This window comes from Symphalangus syndactylus, chromosome 14 (assembly GCF_028878055.3).
Source record: "Symphalangus syndactylus isolate Jambi chromosome 14, NHGRI_mSymSyn1-v2.1_pri, whole genome shotgun sequence".
NCBI classification, from domain to species: Eukaryota; Metazoa; Chordata; class Mammalia; order Primates; family Hylobatidae; genus Symphalangus; species Symphalangus syndactylus.
The window spans coordinates 54,549,234-54,566,409 of NC_072436.2; the positions used below are offsets into that span (position 1 = coordinate 54,549,234).

Below are 17,176 nucleotides of genomic sequence, written 5' to 3' on the forward strand. Positions count from 1 at the left end.
AAGACCAAGTGCAATGTGAGATCCTAGGTTGGAAAAAAGACCTTACCAGGAAAGCCAGCAAAATCCCGATAAGGTCTGCTGGTTAGACCATAGTACTGCATCAGTGTTAATTTCCTGGTTTCAATAATTATGCTATGGTACTGCCAGGTGTTAACATTAAGGAAAACTGAGTGAAGGTTAAGTAGGAACTCTCTACCATTTTTTGCAATTTTTCTGTAAGTCTAAAATTATTTTAAAATAGAAAATTGGGCTGGGTGTGGTGACACATGCCTGTAATCCCAGCACTTTGGGAGGCTGAGGCAGCAGGATTGCTTGAGCCCAGGACTTCGAGGTTCCAGTGAGCTATGAACAAACCACTCACTACACCCCAGCCTGGGTGACAAAGACCCTGTTTCAAAAATAATAATTTAAAATTTGGGGTGGGGGAAAAGAGCTCAGGGTCTGGAGCTATGGTCTGGGTTCACAATCTTGCCACAAGAAATTGCTAGCTCTGTATTCCTGAGCTGTCCCCAGGCTTCCCCATCTCTATTATGGGGATGGTAATAATAGCAGCTTCCTCATGGGTTTATTCACAGCCTGGAAGACAAGCCTGGAACATTTTATTCCAGAAAATAAAAAGAAATGCTCAAAGAGGCCGGGCACAGTGGCTCACGCCTATAATCCCAGCACTTTGGGAAGCCAAGGCGGGCAGATCACAAGGTCAACAGATCGAGACCATCCTGGCTAACACAGTGAAACCCTGTCTCCACTAAAAAACAAAAAATTAGCCGGGCGTGGCGGCGGGTGCCTGTAGTCCCAGCTACTCAGGAGGCTGAGGCAGGAGAATGGCATGAACCCGGGTGGTGCAGCTTGCAGTGAGTCGAGATTGCGCCACTGGACTCCAGCCTGGGCAACAGAGCAAGACTCCATCTCAAAAAAAAAAAAAACAATGCTCAAAGAATGATAGGGGCATGTCAAAAGGCCACAGGAGCCAGCTTGAAGAGGTTCCCACTAGCCAAATTTGGAACAAATTAAACATCAAAAAATAAATAATGATAGCCATGAATTATAATCCACTGAATAAGAAAGCATGAATCCATACTGATAATTAGTAAGCTGAAAGTTTGATGAGGAACAAGGTATTGACATTTCTAAGTATTGCCTCATAAGATAATAAAGAGCAACTTCACAGTGAAGTTTGGCAGACATTAGCTTCATCAAGTGACGGAAGTGAACCTCCTCAGCAGTGGACAAGTCAGTATCATGTGCCTCCCAGGAAGGGTGCAGCATCCCTTGCCCACCATGCATAACCCGAATCCAGTGTGAAACAGACAAACCCAAGTTGTTGGTATAATTCTTAAAGTATCAAGGTCAGGATAGTCAAGGAAAAACAGGAACTGTTCCAGATGGAACAACTAAGGGCAACACGTGATTCTGAGTTGGCTCCTTTTGCTATAGAAGACATTATTGGAACTTCTAGCAAAACTTAAATGAGTCTGAAGATTAGATGGTAGAAATATATAAATCGTACTTTCCTGATTTTGATGGTCATGTGCATATTAAGAGAATGTCTTTGTAAGAAATAAGCATGCGTGTGATGGGGCATCAGATCACCTTACTTTCAAATGGCCCTGGGAAAAAGTTCCTCATTGTGTACTTGGAAGGAGTTTAATACAGTTAGAGTGAGGCTTATATTCTTCCTTGGTGAGTGGAGATGGGATCCAATTTAAGCTGCTAAGTGGCCAGAGGTTCAGATGGAGCCCACTTCTACCCAAATGCAAAAGTTTTGTCCTCCTAGTGGGGAACATTGTATTTCCCCCCTACCACTAGGGCTCCCAGTTACCATGAGGCAAGGAAGCGAGCTATTCCATATGGTTAGCCTGAAGCAGTTCTCAGCCTTCCTGTTGGAAGCACCTGTGGAACTTTAAACTTCTGATGCTTGGGTCCTACCCCAAGATACTGTTTTAATGTCTGGGTGTGGCCTGGGCACTGGGAGTTGTAAAAGATCCCCAGGTGATTCTAAGGTGCAGCTAAATATGAGACCTACTGACTCAGGGATTGGATTTATTGATCTGTGTATTCTTTTCCTATTGGTGGCATAGAAAATTCTCACAAACTTAGTGGCTTAAAATAACACAAGTTTATGGCCGTGCGCGGTTGCTCACACCTGTAATCCAGCACTTTGGGAGGCCGAGGCGGGCAGATCACAAGGTCAGATCGAGACCATCCTGGATAACACGGTGAAACCCCATCTCTACTAAAAAAATACAAAAAAAAAAAAAAATCAGCCAGGCGTGGTGGCGGGCGCCTGTAGTCGCAGCTACTCGGGAGGCTGAGGCAGGAGAATGGCCTGAACCCGGGAGGTGGAGCTTGCAGTGAGCCAAGATCATGCCACTGCACTCCAGGCTGGGTGACGGAGCGAGACTCTGTCTCAAAAAAAAAAAAAACAAGTTTATTATCTTACGGTTCCTAAGTCTAATGTGGGTCTCACTAGGCTGAAGTCAAAGTGTCAGCAGGGCTTCACTCCTTTCTGAAGAGTAGAGTATCATTTCCTTGCCCTTCCCAGCTTTTAGAGGCTACTTGCCTTCCTTGGCTCGTGGACCCCTTCCGTCTTCAAAACCACCACCATTGCATCTCTCCAACCATTCTGAGTCACATCTCTGACTCTCTTCTGCCTCTTTTGTGCTTTTTGGATCCACCTGGATAATCTGGGAATAACTATTTTAAGATCAGCTGATTAGCAACCTGAATTCCATCTGTAGTCATAATTCCTTCTTGCTATGTGACCTAATATATTCACAGATTCTAGGGATTTAGGACGTGGACATCTTTGGGGGATCATTATTCTGCCTGCCACTGTCTGGAAACGTACTGGAGATTTTTCTTTCCGCTTGTTTTTTTTGCTTTGAGACAGGGTCTCGCTTTGTCACCCAGGCTAGAGTGCAGTGGCACGGTCATGGCTCACTGAAGCCTCGACCTCCTGGGTTCAAGTGGTCCTTCCACCTCAGCCTCCCAAAGTGTTGGGGTTACAGGCATGAGCCGCCATGCCCAGCCAATTTTTCTTTACAAGTAAATTGGTTAAATTTTAAAAAAGAAAAGCAGACTTGGAGATAAGGGAGAAAACAGATTGGATTAATGATGTGGGGAGTCAAAAATCTCCCTCAGCAGAATTTGAGTTGGAAGAGATGTGGAAAGGGAAGGCAGGCCAGCCACACAGGAGGGCTTAGTGACAGCACAGACTAATCTCGTGGGCGTGTAGGGGTTAGATTTCACATAGGGTTATCTGAGAGCTCCCCTTCCCAGAGGAAAGGGCCTCAAATGGCAGGTCAGTGCTTGGGCATTTCCTGGACACAGGTCATGAACAAGGATGGAAGCAATAGCTTTGACTACACCTTCAGGATGGGCAAGATGAGGGGAAGGGGCTTTGACTCTATCAGCTCCCACTGAAATACCTAGTTTGGACCAATTTTGTGAAGATAGTAACTGAAGCCACCTCTGGCTAGTCTCCACACAAAATGAAGAGGTATTTCCATTTTGTAGGTAAGAGGTTTTTGAGATTTTAACTTGTCCCAAGGTGTCACAGGTATGAAGCAGCTAAAGTGGGCTTTTTTGGCATTTCTCCCCTCCCTTATTCCCGTGCGTATCTCAAGCATAAAAAAAAAAAAAAAAAAAAAAAACTACATAAATACCTGAAAGGGTAGTAAATGTCTACATATCAAATATCCAGAGTTCAAATTCTTCTCAATTTTTTTTCCTTTATAATTGTCTTCAAATCAAGATCTAAACAAGGTGTGCATGCTGCTGACTGGTATCTCCCTTATCTGTTTCTCCACATGTTCTCCCTACCTTTTCCCCCCACTCCTTGCAATTCATTTGAAGAAACATGGTCAGTGACTTCTGAAATTGTTCCATATTCTGAATTTTGCTGCTGGTATCCCCATGAATTCTTACTTTGCACCTGGGTCCTTCAAGACTTCAAAATCCCCAAAACTCTCTTCACAAGGCCACCCTGTCTCTATGATGATACTGTGAGGACCTACTATCCACTCAGCTCTTTACATATTAAGCACCTCATAAGGTATTTACCTTTTTGTAGTTGTACTTGACCCCCAGAGAACATGTCCACAGGGATAGAGCCAAATGATGGAGCCAATATTTTAAGTCCAGTCAGCCTGACTCCTCAGCCCGCCCCTTTCTCTCATACCAAGTGGTCCCATTCATTGCATTACGGGTTGTCGATCTATTCTTATTATTAATCTAAGCACTATACACTGGTTATACACTTTCAGTAAGTGGATGGCAAGCTAGCATTAACAGATAGCTATTCCCAAAATAAGAATATTCCATGCCTACCAAAGAATACAGGAAAGAAATAAGACCAGCCATCTATGGGAGAAGGAGCCAATTCAATGGCTAGTCTTTACTGGAAAGAAGAAACTTTACAGCACATTTTGAGTAATTTAGTGCAGGTACTCAGTGTGCCAGCTGCTGGGGCACCAGCTTGTAATGGGCTCCACAGCGGGGGCATCGCTGGGCCTCGCCTTTGTGCAGCCAAAACCAGACAACGCTGGTATTGTCCTCTTCACCTAAAAGGGAAAAAAGGTGGTTTATGGTCATCCAACCTAGAAAGACTTTCAACATGAATTTCTTTTCCTCAGACATCTCTGATACACAAGTAAGATTATGGTTGATATCTTAAGAGGTCAGTTCAAGCCCTCCTCCCATTCTTCAGATGAAGAAATTGAGGCTCTGAGTTCACCTATGAGTAAACTGACCTTGTATCAAGGTCACTGTAAATTTTAACAATTCCCTTGCCTATGTAGAATGCAAAGCAGGGTCCGTTCTGGTATGTATCCCTAGTGTCTAAAATGATGCCTGGCATAGAAGCAGTAGAACAATAAATATTTGCTGGGTGGGTACTCCTTCATGCCGCACTCCCAGTGAGCCAGTCTTACCGCTGTGCTGCACTTCTTTCCAGTAAGGATGAACTATCAGGCATAATGAGGCTTCAGAGGGTCAAGACCCTTAGAGAAACTTACCAACATGCACTCACACACTGAAGATTTGAGGCAGCTTATAGACTATTGTAGGATATATTAAGCAAGTGGATAAAAAATAGAGGTGAGGTACTTACAGATGCAGCCTACTATTCTCTTGTTGGAGATGGAGGGAACTAAATTAGGGTCTTCCCTGGTGCCTGAAGCTCCCTTTGGGGCCAGTATATTGTATGGGTCCTGAAAAAAAAAAACAAGAATTGAACCATTAGGCCAAATAAGCCCTACCTGCCAGAAGCTCAGGGGACTGTTCCTCCAAGCTAAGTTTCCTGGATCAAATACTCCCAGAGAGGAGACCACTACGAACACATTCAAGGCCATAAGTTACACAGAAGACACAGAAGGGAGTTTCTCCTTACCAGTCCTTTCTTTGCAGCCAGCATGACCTCCCTCTCCAACCCAGTCGCCTGCTCTTCATCAGTGGGAACACCACCTAAAGGAAGATATGTGAATTATGACGCTGACTGAAATGACTGATAGAAAAACTACAAACAGAAATGATCAAGGAAAATGCTGCACTGAAACTTCTGTATAAGTTTTAGCGGGCTCACAAGCTCCTAAAGGCTACTAATATCCATGGTCCCCTAAGAACCACCAAGTCCCCATCCACACAAGCGGCAGCACTAGGGGGAGCTTTATTTTTTTCTTTTTTTTTTTTTTTTTTTCTGAGACGGAGTTTTGCTCTTGTTGCCCAGGCTGGAGTGCAATGGCGCGATGTTGGCTCACTGGAACCTCCGCCTCCCGGGTTTAAGCGATTCTCCTGCCTCAGCCTCCCGAGTAGCTGGGACTACAGGCATGCGCCACCACGCCCGGCTAATTTTTGTATTTTTAGTAGAAACGGGGTTTCACCATGTTGGCCAGGCTGGTCTTGAGCTCCTGACCTCAGGGGATCTGTCCGCCTCGGCCTCCCAAAGTGCTGGGATTACAGTTGTGAGCCACCGCGTCCGGCCTATGAGCTTTTCTTTCTCCAACCACCGAGGCCAATTTGTCGACATTTGTCTAAAAGCATGTAGAACCCACTCGGCTTGTGGTGGGCGCAGGTTTGAAGGGAGGCCGGACCCCTCCCCATCCTGGTGGCAGTCCCGGTCCCTCCCAAGGTCACCCGGCACCTCCGTTTAGGATACTTTCGCAGCGGAGTCAGTTAGGGGGGCGGCAGGAGCAGCGGTCCAGAATTACAGGGAGATGCCTGCAGAGCCTGAGGCACTGGGGACCGTAAAGCGGCCACTGGGACCTCAAGAAGCTGCATGGCCCGCCCCGCTTTGCCGCCCTGGGACCACCCTGGGAGGGCAACACTCTGGTCCCTGGCACGCCCGGCGACCCGAGTACCTCCAGATGCCATGGAGCGCACCGCGGCCGTGCCACTGGGGCCGCGAGCCCTCAGGGCCTGCGCGGCCAGCGCTCCAGCTCCGCGAAGTAACCTTGAAGCCATTGCGTCCGTGACTAGCAGCAGCACTTCCGGGAACAAGCTGCGGAGACAGGCAGGACTTCCGGGGGCGGGCTTCTTTCTCCTCTCGGTCAGCTTTCCGCTTCGTCCCAGCCCTGGAGCCCGCCCACTCCGAAGACTGCGGCGGGGGCGGGAACTGCGCATGCCCAGCTCTGCGTCTTTCTGCACCGCGTAGTGGCTGAGGCTTGGGGGCGGGTTTGCTCTTTAATAACACTGGGAGGTGGGAAAGTCTTTTTGGTCCCTGGAGTTCAGCGGCTGAACCGCATTGGAGTTCCTATGGGTCTGGCCCCGTAGTCGTGTTCAGCAAACGTGGAGGCTGCTGATGGAAGTCCCCGTCTGTGAAGAGACTTAGTGAACCCCAAATGATTTGAATTTAGAAGTGGGCTCCTAAAGATCACTGCATTCCTTACTAGGCTGGTTAGTGGCAGGGCTGGTTCTCCTGGCAGTGCGTGGGCCGTCGCGAGCGTGTCGCATTGGACGGGACCTACCTGCAGTCCTGGCCCAGTTTCCTGTTAGAGTTGTACTGTGTGTGGGAGGCGCGGAGGTCCCGGCCTGGGGAGGAGGAAAGGGCCCGGGGCGGGACCCCCTACCAGGACCAAGGCCCTGGTGATGTGGAGGAAGTGGCCACTCTTTTCGAGGCTAAGGGAGGAGGAGTAGGAAGGGGAGTTGATAATAGGAAATGGAGTCAGAGCCTGCTGTGACTGGAGTTCCTTGTTTGAAACGGAAAACTTCTTACGTCCATAGCTTCCCGTTGCCCATAGGCTAAGATGTGCAAATTTCTTAGGGTGAGCTTTAGTCAGTATAGCCCTGTGACATGCTAGCTGCATGCGGTATCTGAGTTTCCCTACCAGACAGAAAAATCCCTTTAGAGTGGGAATTATGCTCATCATTGAATCTTCAATGCCTTGCAGAGGTCTGGTATATAGTAGGATCCAGTAATTTTAGTAAATTTACTACTTGTATAGAATATACAAAACCAGTTTATAGGGCTTCTCCTGGCCCAGTGAGGTCAATTGGAGGCAACTTGGGGAGAGTTGAAGGCTTAGGTGCTCCCACCTATCTCATGCAGGCTACGATATTTTCAAAAGGACATGGTGGAGCATTGCTTCACAGGAGCACGTCTGGTCTTCCTGGGTGCCCCCTCCACCAATAAAAAAAAAACAAAAACCTGTATTCTAAGGCCAAAATTTATTTAAAGGTGGTTTTTGCTTTGAATGGCTTCACTGTTACTCCCTTCTCCCTCACCTCCACTGCAACCCCTCCAAATTGAATTGGGGAAAAATTCTGAGGAATGTTCCCCAAGGATCTATAGTTAATTTGCAACTATGGTTAAGGTGTTAGGCAGGAGAAAAAAGCATTGGTCTGGAAAGTAGCCCCACCAGCTAGTTCAGCCACTTTTTATCCTTTGGGCCACCATTTCTACATTAGTAAAACTGTCGTTCAACTAGGTTAGTATTTCCCAAAGTGTATTGCATGGCATCCAAGTCTCAAGACATGATCTCAAGAAAAAGGACTTGGTCAAGACAGGGAAGTCCAGCATTTGATGACCACCCTTTTGGAGATGGACACTAGCATAATAAACGCTCTGATTAGGCTTGCAGTAAAGACCTCTTGTTTAATTTACCTGCAGTTTAAGCCAGAGTTTCCTTGTCTTAATTGACCACAAAACCCTTTCTGAGGAACACCTACTAACTTGCCCCTCAGCAAACCAGTGAGGTATTCAGCTCTGATATGTTATGATTCCCTGCTGCCTGACCAGAAATGGTTTACTCCAGGCTATAAAATGGAAATTGAGTTTAGGCTTCTCACTCTCATAGTAGGCTTGCCTAATAATAGGAAATTTTTGCAGGCCCTCATCCAACTCAGGAAAACCTCAGCCTCACTCTGGGATTATTTAGATTGTGTGAGTGAGCTCCAAGGTCAGGTCCAGGCTCCCCAGATGTCCTTGCGCATCCCTTCCTGCTTCCACCTCCCACCACTGTCAACTCACACTCAGTCCCTCGGGTCTCCTTTGGAAACAGTTGGCTTGGGGAACAGTCTGCCACCTCTGCTCCATCATTTCTTTGCCAGCACAATAAACTTACTATTATTTTTACAGGATAATTTTTAGTTGTCAAAATAAATGTACATTATAAGTGGAACAGCACAGATATATAAGGAAAAAGCTAGCAGTTTGGTGCTTATCCTTTTTTTCCATTCCCTATGCAAGGGTTTCTCAACCTCAGCACAACTGACATCTTGGGTTGATAATTCTTTGAGGGAGGTTGTGCATTGTAGGATTTAACCCTATGTCATTAGCACCTTCCTGACCTGATAACCAAAAATATCTTCAGCCATTGCCACATGCCCCCTGGATTTGCAAAATTCCTATTCAGCATCACTGCATATATGAATATAAAATATAAAAACATAACTACTATACAAAGTTTTAGTAAGTTGCTTCTTTCATTAAAAAATATTTTGTAGGCTGGGTGCGGTGGCTCACACCTGTAATCCTAGCACTTTGGGAGGCTGAGGCGGGCGGATCACCCGAGGTCAGGAGTTCAAAACCAGCTTGGCTGACGTCGTAAAACCCCGTCTCTACTAAAAATACAAAAATTAGCCCGGAGCATTGGTGGGCGCCTGTAATCCCAGCTATGCGGGAGATCGAGGCAGGAGAATCGCTTGCACCGGGGAGGCAGAGGTTGCAGTGAGCCAAGATCACATCATTGCACTCCAGCCTGGGCGACAGAGCAAGAGTCCGGCTCAAAAAAATACATATATTTTGTAGCTATCCCTTCAGAGCAATACATCTAGATCTTAACTTATGTGATGGCTGCAGAATATTCCCTACTGTGAATGTACTGTAATGTGCCCAGCCATTCTCCCTTGATGAATATTCCGAAGGCTTCTAGTTTTTTGCCTCTCGTGCAATGCTGCAGTGCACATCTTTGTACATATAACTTTATATTCCAGAGGTTTTGTTTCTGAGGAGTAGGGTCAAGGGTGTATGTGCTAAACATTTTAATAATACATTCTGCCAGATTGTTTTCCCAAAGTTTGGAGCAATTCATGCACCCACCAGTAGAGCATGTGAGTATCAGTCCCCACCTCCAAACCTTTGCAAATTTAGCCCCACTGGATGAAAGAAAAATGAATGCCATTAGTGCTGTTGGTGTTTACATTTAAGCTCCTTGAACTCTAAGGCAGTTAAACACCTTTTCAGATGTTTACTGAGCATTCGTACTTCCTCAGGGATGTGAATTGGGCTTAACCACTCAGGCACACTATCTAACCTCTTTCTGCCTTAGTTTCATTGTCTTTTTGTTGTTGTTGTTGTTGTTGTTGTTGTTGTTGTTGAGACTGAGTCTTGCTATGTTGCCCAGGCTGGTGTCAAACTTCTGGCCTCAAGCAATCCTCCTGCCTTTGCCTCCCAAAGTGCTAGGATTACAAAGCATGAACCACCACACCGCAGGAGTTTGAGACCAGCCTAGACAACATAGGGAGACCCCCCATCTCTACAAAATTTTAAAAATTGGCCGGGCGAGGGTGGCTCACACCTGTAATCCTAGCACTTTGGGAGGCCAAGGTGGGTGGATCATGAGGTCAGGAGTTCAAGACTATCCTGCCCAACATGGCGAAACCCTGTCTCTACTAAAAATACAAAAAGTAGCCGGGCGTGGTGGCAGGCACCTGTAATCCCAGCTACTCGGGAGGCTGAGGCAGGAGAATCACTTGAACCCAGGAGGCGGAGGTTGCAGTGGGCCGAGATTGGGCCACTGCACTCCAGCCTGGGCGACAAGAGCAAAAAAAAAAAGCCAGGTATGGTGCCACCTGGCTGTAGTCCTAGGTACTCAGGAGGCTGAGGCAGGAGGATCATTTGAGCCCAAGAATTTGAGGCTACAATGATCTATGATTGTACCATGGCACTCCAGCCTGGGCAACAGAGCAAGATCCTGCCTCTTAAAAAAGAAAGAAAAAAAAAGGGCCAGGTGTGGTGGCTCACACCTATAATCCCAGCACTTTGGGAGGCCGAGGTGGGCGGATCACGAGGTCAGAAGATCAAGACAATCCTGGCCAACACGGTGAAACCCCATCTCTACTAAAAATACAAAAAATGAGCCGGGCATGGTGGCAGGTGCCTGTAGTCCTAGCTACTCAGGAGGCTGCGGCAGGAGGATGGCGTGAACCTGGGAGGCAGAGCTTGCAGTGAACGGAGATCACGCCACTGCACTCCAGCCTGGGCGACACAGCAAACTCCATCTCAAAAAGAAAAAAAAAAGGCTGGCTCAGTGGCTCATGCCTGTAATCCCAGCACTTTGGGAGGCCGAGGTAGGCAGATCACCTGAGGTTGGGAGTTCCAGACCAGCCTGACCAACATAGAGAAACCTCATCTCTACTAAAAATACAAAATTAGTCAGGCATGGTGGTGCATGCCTGTAATCCCAGCTACTCGGGTGGCTGAGGTAGGAGAATCGCTAGAACCCAGGAGGCGGAGGTTGTGGTAAGCCGAGATCGGGCCATTGCACTCCAGCCTGGGCAACAAGAGTGAAACTCCATCTCAAAAAAAAAAAAAAAAAAGCTGGTAAAGTATTTGAATAGGCATTTTTCCAAAGAAGACATACAAATGGCCAATAGGGCCAGGCATGGTGGCTCACGCCTGTACTTTGGGAGGCCAAGGCAGGTGGATTGCTTGAGGTCTGGAGTTCGAGACCAGTCTGGGCAACACAGCGAAATGCCATCTCTATTAAAATAATAATAATAATAATGTTTTTAAATGGCCAATAAGCACATGGAAATATGGTCAACATCATTCATCATCAGAGAAATGCAAATCAAAATCACAGTGAGACACCACTTTATATCCACTAGGATGGCTAAAATAAAAAAGACAGATAAGGCTAGGTGCCATGGTTTATGCCTATAATCCAAGCACTTTGAGAGACCCAGGTGGGCAGACAGGTTGAGCCCAGGAGTTTGAGACCAGCCTGGGCAACACAGCAAACCCCATCTCTACAAAAAATACAAAAATCAGTTGGGTGCAGTGGCGTGCACCTATGGTCACAGCTACTTGGGAGGCTGAGGTGGGAGGATCACCTGAGCCCTGGAAGGTTGAGGCTATACTGGACCATAGTCATGATCATGCCACTGCACTTCAGCCTGGGGGACAGAGTGAGACTCTGTTTGGAAAAAAAAAAAAAGATAATAAATGTTAACAAAGATATGGGGTAATCAGATCCTCATATGCTGCTGATGGAAATATAAAGTTGTGTTGCTGTTTGGGAAAACAACTTTGCAGCTCTTTTTTTTTTTTGAGACGGAGTCTCGCTCTGTCACCCAGGCTGGAGTGCAGTGGCGCAATCTCGGCTCACTGCAAGCTCCACCTCCTGGGTTCACGCCATTCTCCTGCCTCAGCCTCTCCGAGTAGCTGGGACTACAGGTGCCTGCCACTACGCCCGGCTCATTTTTTGTATTTTTAGTAGAGACGGGGTTTCACTGTGGTCTCGATCTCCTGACCTCATGATCCACCCGCCTTGGCATCCCAAAGTGCTGGGATTACAAGCGTGAGCCACCACGCCCGGCCTGCAGCTCTTAAAAAAGTTCAACATTAAGCTACCATGTGACCCAGCAATTCCACTCCTAGGCATACACAGGGACAGAACTGAAAATGTCTTCACACAGAAACCTGTACACAAATATTTATAGCAGCATTATTCACAATACCCAAAAGGTGGGAATGACCCAAAGATTTATCAACTGATGAACAGATAAACAAAACATGAAACAACCATACAATGGAATATTATTCACCCATAAAAAGGAATGAAGTACCGGTATGTGCTACAACATAGATAAGCCTTAAAAAATTACAGTAAATCAAAGAAGCCAGACACAAAAGACTACATATTGTAGAGTTCCTTTTATTTTTATTTTTAATTATTTTATTTTATTTGAGACAGGATCTTACTTTGCCACCCAGGCTGGAGTCCTGCAGCCTCAACTTCCTGGGCTCAAGTAATCCTCCCGCCTCAGCTCCCCAAGTAGTTGGGACTACAGGCACATACCATCATGCCCAGCTAAATTTTGTACTTGCTGTGCAGATGCGGTTTCAGCAAGTTGCCCAAGCTGGTCTTGAACTCCTGAGCTCAAGCGATCCACCGGCCTGGGCCTCCCAAAGAGTTGGGATTACAGGCGCGAGCCACTGCAGCCCACCAAATGGTTCCTTTCATACAAAATGTCTAGAATAGGCAAATTCATAGCGCTAGAAAGTAGATTTGTGGTTGCCAGGGCCTGGGTAAAAGGGATGGAGAGTGGCTGCTGATGGGTACAAGCGTTCTCATCTGAGAGTTGAATGCAAAACCTTGTGCATATACTAAAAACCACTGAATTGTACACTTCAAGCATCAAGCAAGCAAGCAAGGAAGGTTCACCTTGCAGGGTATTAGTTGAGGCAACAAGTGAGACGTGGGAGGTGGCTCTGATGCCTCTGGTGCTCTAGGGGCCTGTGGGTCCACCTTTCCCTCCTCCTAAGTGTGAGTTCCTCAAGGGAAGGACCCCCAAGAACATATTCATCCCTTATCCAAGTGCCTGGCATGGGGCTTAGCACATAGTAAGTGTTCCATAAATCTCACTGACTGCATGGAGACAATGATGTTATTTTTTTGTAAGCCAAGGGGAAGACATTATAGATCAGCACATACACATGGGTATACAGTCAAGAAATAAGTGAATGAATCTGCAGAGTTATTGGGACACATCCTCTGAATGAACATTTGTCTCGAACAACAGTCCTGATCAGTGAGCAGAAGATTCAGTGAAGGAACCTTTAAGAAGGTTCCCCTCCAAAAAATGACATCAGAGATCATGAGCTCAAATCATCTCCCTACATGGTTAGAAAAAAAAAAAAAGGGCCGGGTGCAGTGGCTCACGCCTATAATCCCAGCACTTTGGGAGGCTAAGGCGGGCGGATCACGAGGTCAGGAGATCGAGACAATCCTGACTAACACGGTGAAACCCCGTCTCTACTAAAAATACAAAAAATGAGCCGGGCATGGTGGTGGGCGCCTGTAGTCTCAGCCACTAGGGAGGCTGAGGCAAGAGAATGGCGTGAACCCGGGAGGCAGAGCTTGCAGTGAGCTGAGACTGCACGACTGCACTCCAGCCTGGGCGTCAGAGCAAGACTCCGTCTCAAAAAAAAAAAAAAAAAAAAAGACTCCTCTCAAACTTGGCTTGTGGTCGGTGGGGACCTACAAAGGTTCAACATGTATATCAAAAGTGGTCTTTCTGTTTGGGGCTCATCTACTCTGGCCACAGCATGATGTTTGCTCTCAACAACTACAATGTGTTCAGATTTTGAAAACCCAAATGTCATAAAAACTTTAAAAGAGATGCAATTCTTGCAAGGTCAAGTGGACCAAAACATTCCTGGCAAAGAACTTACAGTGGATCATTCATTTGAGTTCGAAAAACTTAGAAATGAACCTATCAAACACCAGCAAGCCCTGTGGAATAAAACTATTGATGCAACGAAGAGAGCTGAAAAGATTAAACAGAAATGCCAAGATGGCCAGATGTGGTGGCTCACACCTGTAATCCCAACACTCTGGGAGGCCAAGGTGAGTGGATCACCTGAGGTCAGGAGCTCGACACCAGCCTGGCCAACATGGTGAAACGCTGTCTGTACTAAAAATACAAAGATTAGCTGGGTGTGGTGGCATACACCTGTAATCCTAGCTACTCAAGAGGCTAAGGCAGGAGAATTGCTTGAACCCAGGAGGCGGAGGTTGCGGGGAGCTGAGATCACACCACTGCACTGCAGCCTGGGTGCCACAGAGTGAGACTCTTTCTCAAAAAAAAAAAAAAAAAAAAGGCAGCCATAAAAAAGAATGAGTTCATGTCCTTTGCAGGGACATGGATGAAGCTTGAAGCTATCATTCTCCACAAACTAACACAGGAACAGAAAACTAAACACCACATGTTCTCACTCATAAGTGGGAGTTGAACAATGAGAACATGTGGACACAGGGAGGAGAACGTCATCACACACTGGGGCCTGTCAGGGGGTGGGGGGCAAGGGGAGGGAGAGCCTTATGACACATACCTAATGCATGAGGAACTTAAAACCTAGATAACGGGTTGATGGGTGCAGCAAATCTCCATGGCACATGTATACCTATGTAACAAACATGCACATTCTGTACATGTATCCCAGAACTTAAAATAATAAAAAAAGAAACGCCAAGCTAAATGTATAATGAACAGATTGAAGAAAAATAAAGAGCTACAGAAAATCCAGGACATCAAATAAGTCAAGCAAAACATTTGTCTTATTCAAGCTCCTCTTGCAGGAAAGGAAAGCAATTGGAAGAGAAAGTGGCACAGCAATTACAGTAGGCTGTGGACATGGAAAATGTCTCTTAAAAGTCTCACTGCAGGCTGGGCATGGTAGCTCATGCCTATAATCTCAGCATTTGGGAAACCGAGGTGGGAGGATTGCTTGAGGCCAGTAGTTCAAGACCCCCCATCTCTATAAAACATTTTTTTTAATTAGCTAGATGTGGTGGTGTACCCCGTAGTCCCAGCTACTTGGGGTGGGGGTGTGGGGATCTCAAGAGTGGGGAGGCTGAAGTGGGAGGGTTCCATGAGCCCAGGAGGTCTAGGTTGCAGTGAACTGTGATTATGCCACTGCACTCCAGCCTGGGCAACAAAGTAAGACCCTGCCTCAAAAAAAAAAAAAAAAAAAAAAATGCTCATAATCATTTCTTTTTCTTTTCTTTCTTTTCGTTTTTTTTTTTTTGAGACAGTCTCGCTCTGTCGCTCAGTCTGGAGGGCAGTGACACAATCTCAGCTTACTGCAACATCTGCCTCCTGGGTTCAAGTGATTCTCCTGCCTCAGCCTCCCGAGTAGCTGGGATTACAGGCGCCTGCCACCATGCCCAGCTAATTTTTGTATTTTTAGTAGAGACGGGGTTTCACCATGTTGGCCAGGCTGGCCTCGAACTCCTGACCTCAGGTGATCCACCTGCCTTGGCCTCCCAAAGTGCTGGGATTGCAGGTGTGAGCCACTGCACCTGGCTTTCATTGTAACTATTTCTATTTATTTATTTATTTATTTATTTACTTATTGAGACAAAGTTTCGCTCTTATTGCCCAGGCTGGAGTGCAATGGGGTGATATCAGCTCACTGCAACCTCCACCTCCTGGGTTCAAGTGATTCTCCTGCCTTAGCCTCCCGAGTAGCTAGGAGTGCAGGCATGTGCTCCCACGCCCAGCTAATTTTTGTATTTTTAATAGAGACAGGGTTTCACCAAGCTGGCCAGGCTGGCCTCGAACTCCTGACCTCAGGTGATCCACCTGCCTTGGCCTCCCAAAGTGCTGGGATTACAGGTGTGAGCCACTGCACCTGGCTTTCATTGTAACTATTTCTATTTATTTATTTATTGAGACAAAGTTTCGCTCTTATTGCCCAGGCTGGAGTGCAATGGAGTGACATCAGCTCACTGCAACCTCCGCCTCCTGGGTTCAAGCGATTCTCCTGTCTCAGCCTCCCCAGTAGCTGGAAGTGCAGGCATGCGCCCCCAAGCCCAGCTAATTTTTGTATTTTTAGTAGAGGTGAGGTTTCTTCATGGTGGTCAGGCTGGTCTCAAACTCCCGACGTCAGGTGATCCACCCGCCTCAGCCTCCCAAAGTGCTAGGATTACAGGGATGAGCCATTGCGTCCGGCCTATTGTAACTCTTTCTTTCCTCTCTTTCCTCTCTTTCTCTCTTTCTCTCTTTCGGACGGAGTCTCGCTCTGTCTCCCAGGCTGGAGTGCGGTGGCGCCATCGGCTCACTGCAAGCTCTGCCTCCCGAGTTCACGCCATTCTCCTGCTTCAGCCTCCTGAGTAGCTGGTGCTATAGGCGCCCGCCACCACGCCCGGCTAATTTTTGTGTGTGTGTGTGTGTATTTTTCAGTAGAGACGGGGTTTCACCGTGTTAGCCAGGATGTTCTCGATTTTCTGACCTCGTGATTCACCCTCCTCGGCCTCCCAAAGTGCTGGGATTACAGGCATAAGCCACCGTGCCCGGCCAGAGTTTCGCTCTTGTTGCCCAGGCTGGGGTGCAATGGCGCGATCTCGGCTCACTGCAACCTCCGCCTCCCAGGTTCAAGTGATTCTCTTGCCTCAGCCTCCCGAGTAGCTGGGATTACAAGCAGGCGCCACCACGCCCAGCTAATTTTTGTATTTTTAGTAACTAAAAATACAAAGGAGGAAGAGCAGAAGGGAAATCCCCAAATTCAAGCAAGCACAGAAACTCGTGATTAGAGACGGGGTTTCGCCATGTTGGCCAGGATGGTCTCAATCTCTTGACCTCGTGATCCGCCCGCCTCTGCCTCCCAAAGTGCTGGGATTACAGGCGTGAGCCACCGTGCCAGGCCCATTGTAACCATTTCTATATGCGTTTAAAAATGTCCTTTGGAAACATAGCACTTCTAAATTATTTACTTTTTTACATAAGGGCACTTAAATGAAAGGTGATTAAAAATACATCTCTCCGTCCAGGCGCGGTGGCTCACGCCTGTAATCCCAGCACTTTGGGAGGCCAAGGTGGGCGGATCACGAGGTCAGGAGATCGAGACCACCCTGGCTAACACGGTGAAACCCGGTCTCTACTGGAAATACAAAATATTAGCCAGGCATGGTGGTGGGCGCCTGTAGTCCCAGCTACTCAGGAGGCTGAG

At 47.0% G+C, this 17,176-nt stretch overlaps 1 protein-coding gene and 1 pseudogene across 1 annotated transcript; one reads left to right on the top strand and one right to left on the bottom strand.

The window, feature by feature from the left end:
* Window positions 1–4,366: 4,366 nt before the first annotated feature.
* On the bottom strand, window positions 4,367–6,652 carry COX5B (cytochrome c oxidase subunit 5B). Its single transcript, XM_055241898.2, has 4 exons — window positions 6,360–6,652; window positions 5,393–5,466; window positions 5,114–5,213; window positions 4,367–4,565 (listed from the first exon to the last, which is right to left on the bottom strand). Exons 1-4 carry the CDS (start codon window positions 6,619–6,621, stop codon window positions 4,453–4,455), a joined length of 549 nt encoding a protein of 182 aa, XP_055097873.2. The 5' UTR covers window positions 6,622–6,652; the 3' UTR covers window positions 4,367–4,452.
* A 5,472-nt stretch (window positions 6,653–12,124) lies between these two features.
* On the top strand, window positions 12,125–14,877 carry LOC129462970 (probable ribosome biogenesis protein RLP24; annotated as a pseudogene).
* Window positions 14,878–17,176: the final 2,299 nt, after the last annotated feature.

Coding starts and splice junctions, on each gene's coding strand:
- COX5B (XM_055241898.2), bottom strand. CDS start 6,621: ATGCGCAGTTCCCGCCCCCGCCGCAGTCTTCGGAGTGGGCGGGCTCCA. Junction 5,214..5,392: donor TGGCTGCAAAGAAAGGACTG/GTAAGGAGAAAC, acceptor TTTTTTTTTCAG/GACCCATACAATATACTGGC. Junction 4,566..5,113: donor GAGAATAGTAGGCTGCATCT/GTAAGTACCTCA, acceptor TTTCCCTTTTAG/GTGAAGAGGACAATACCAGC.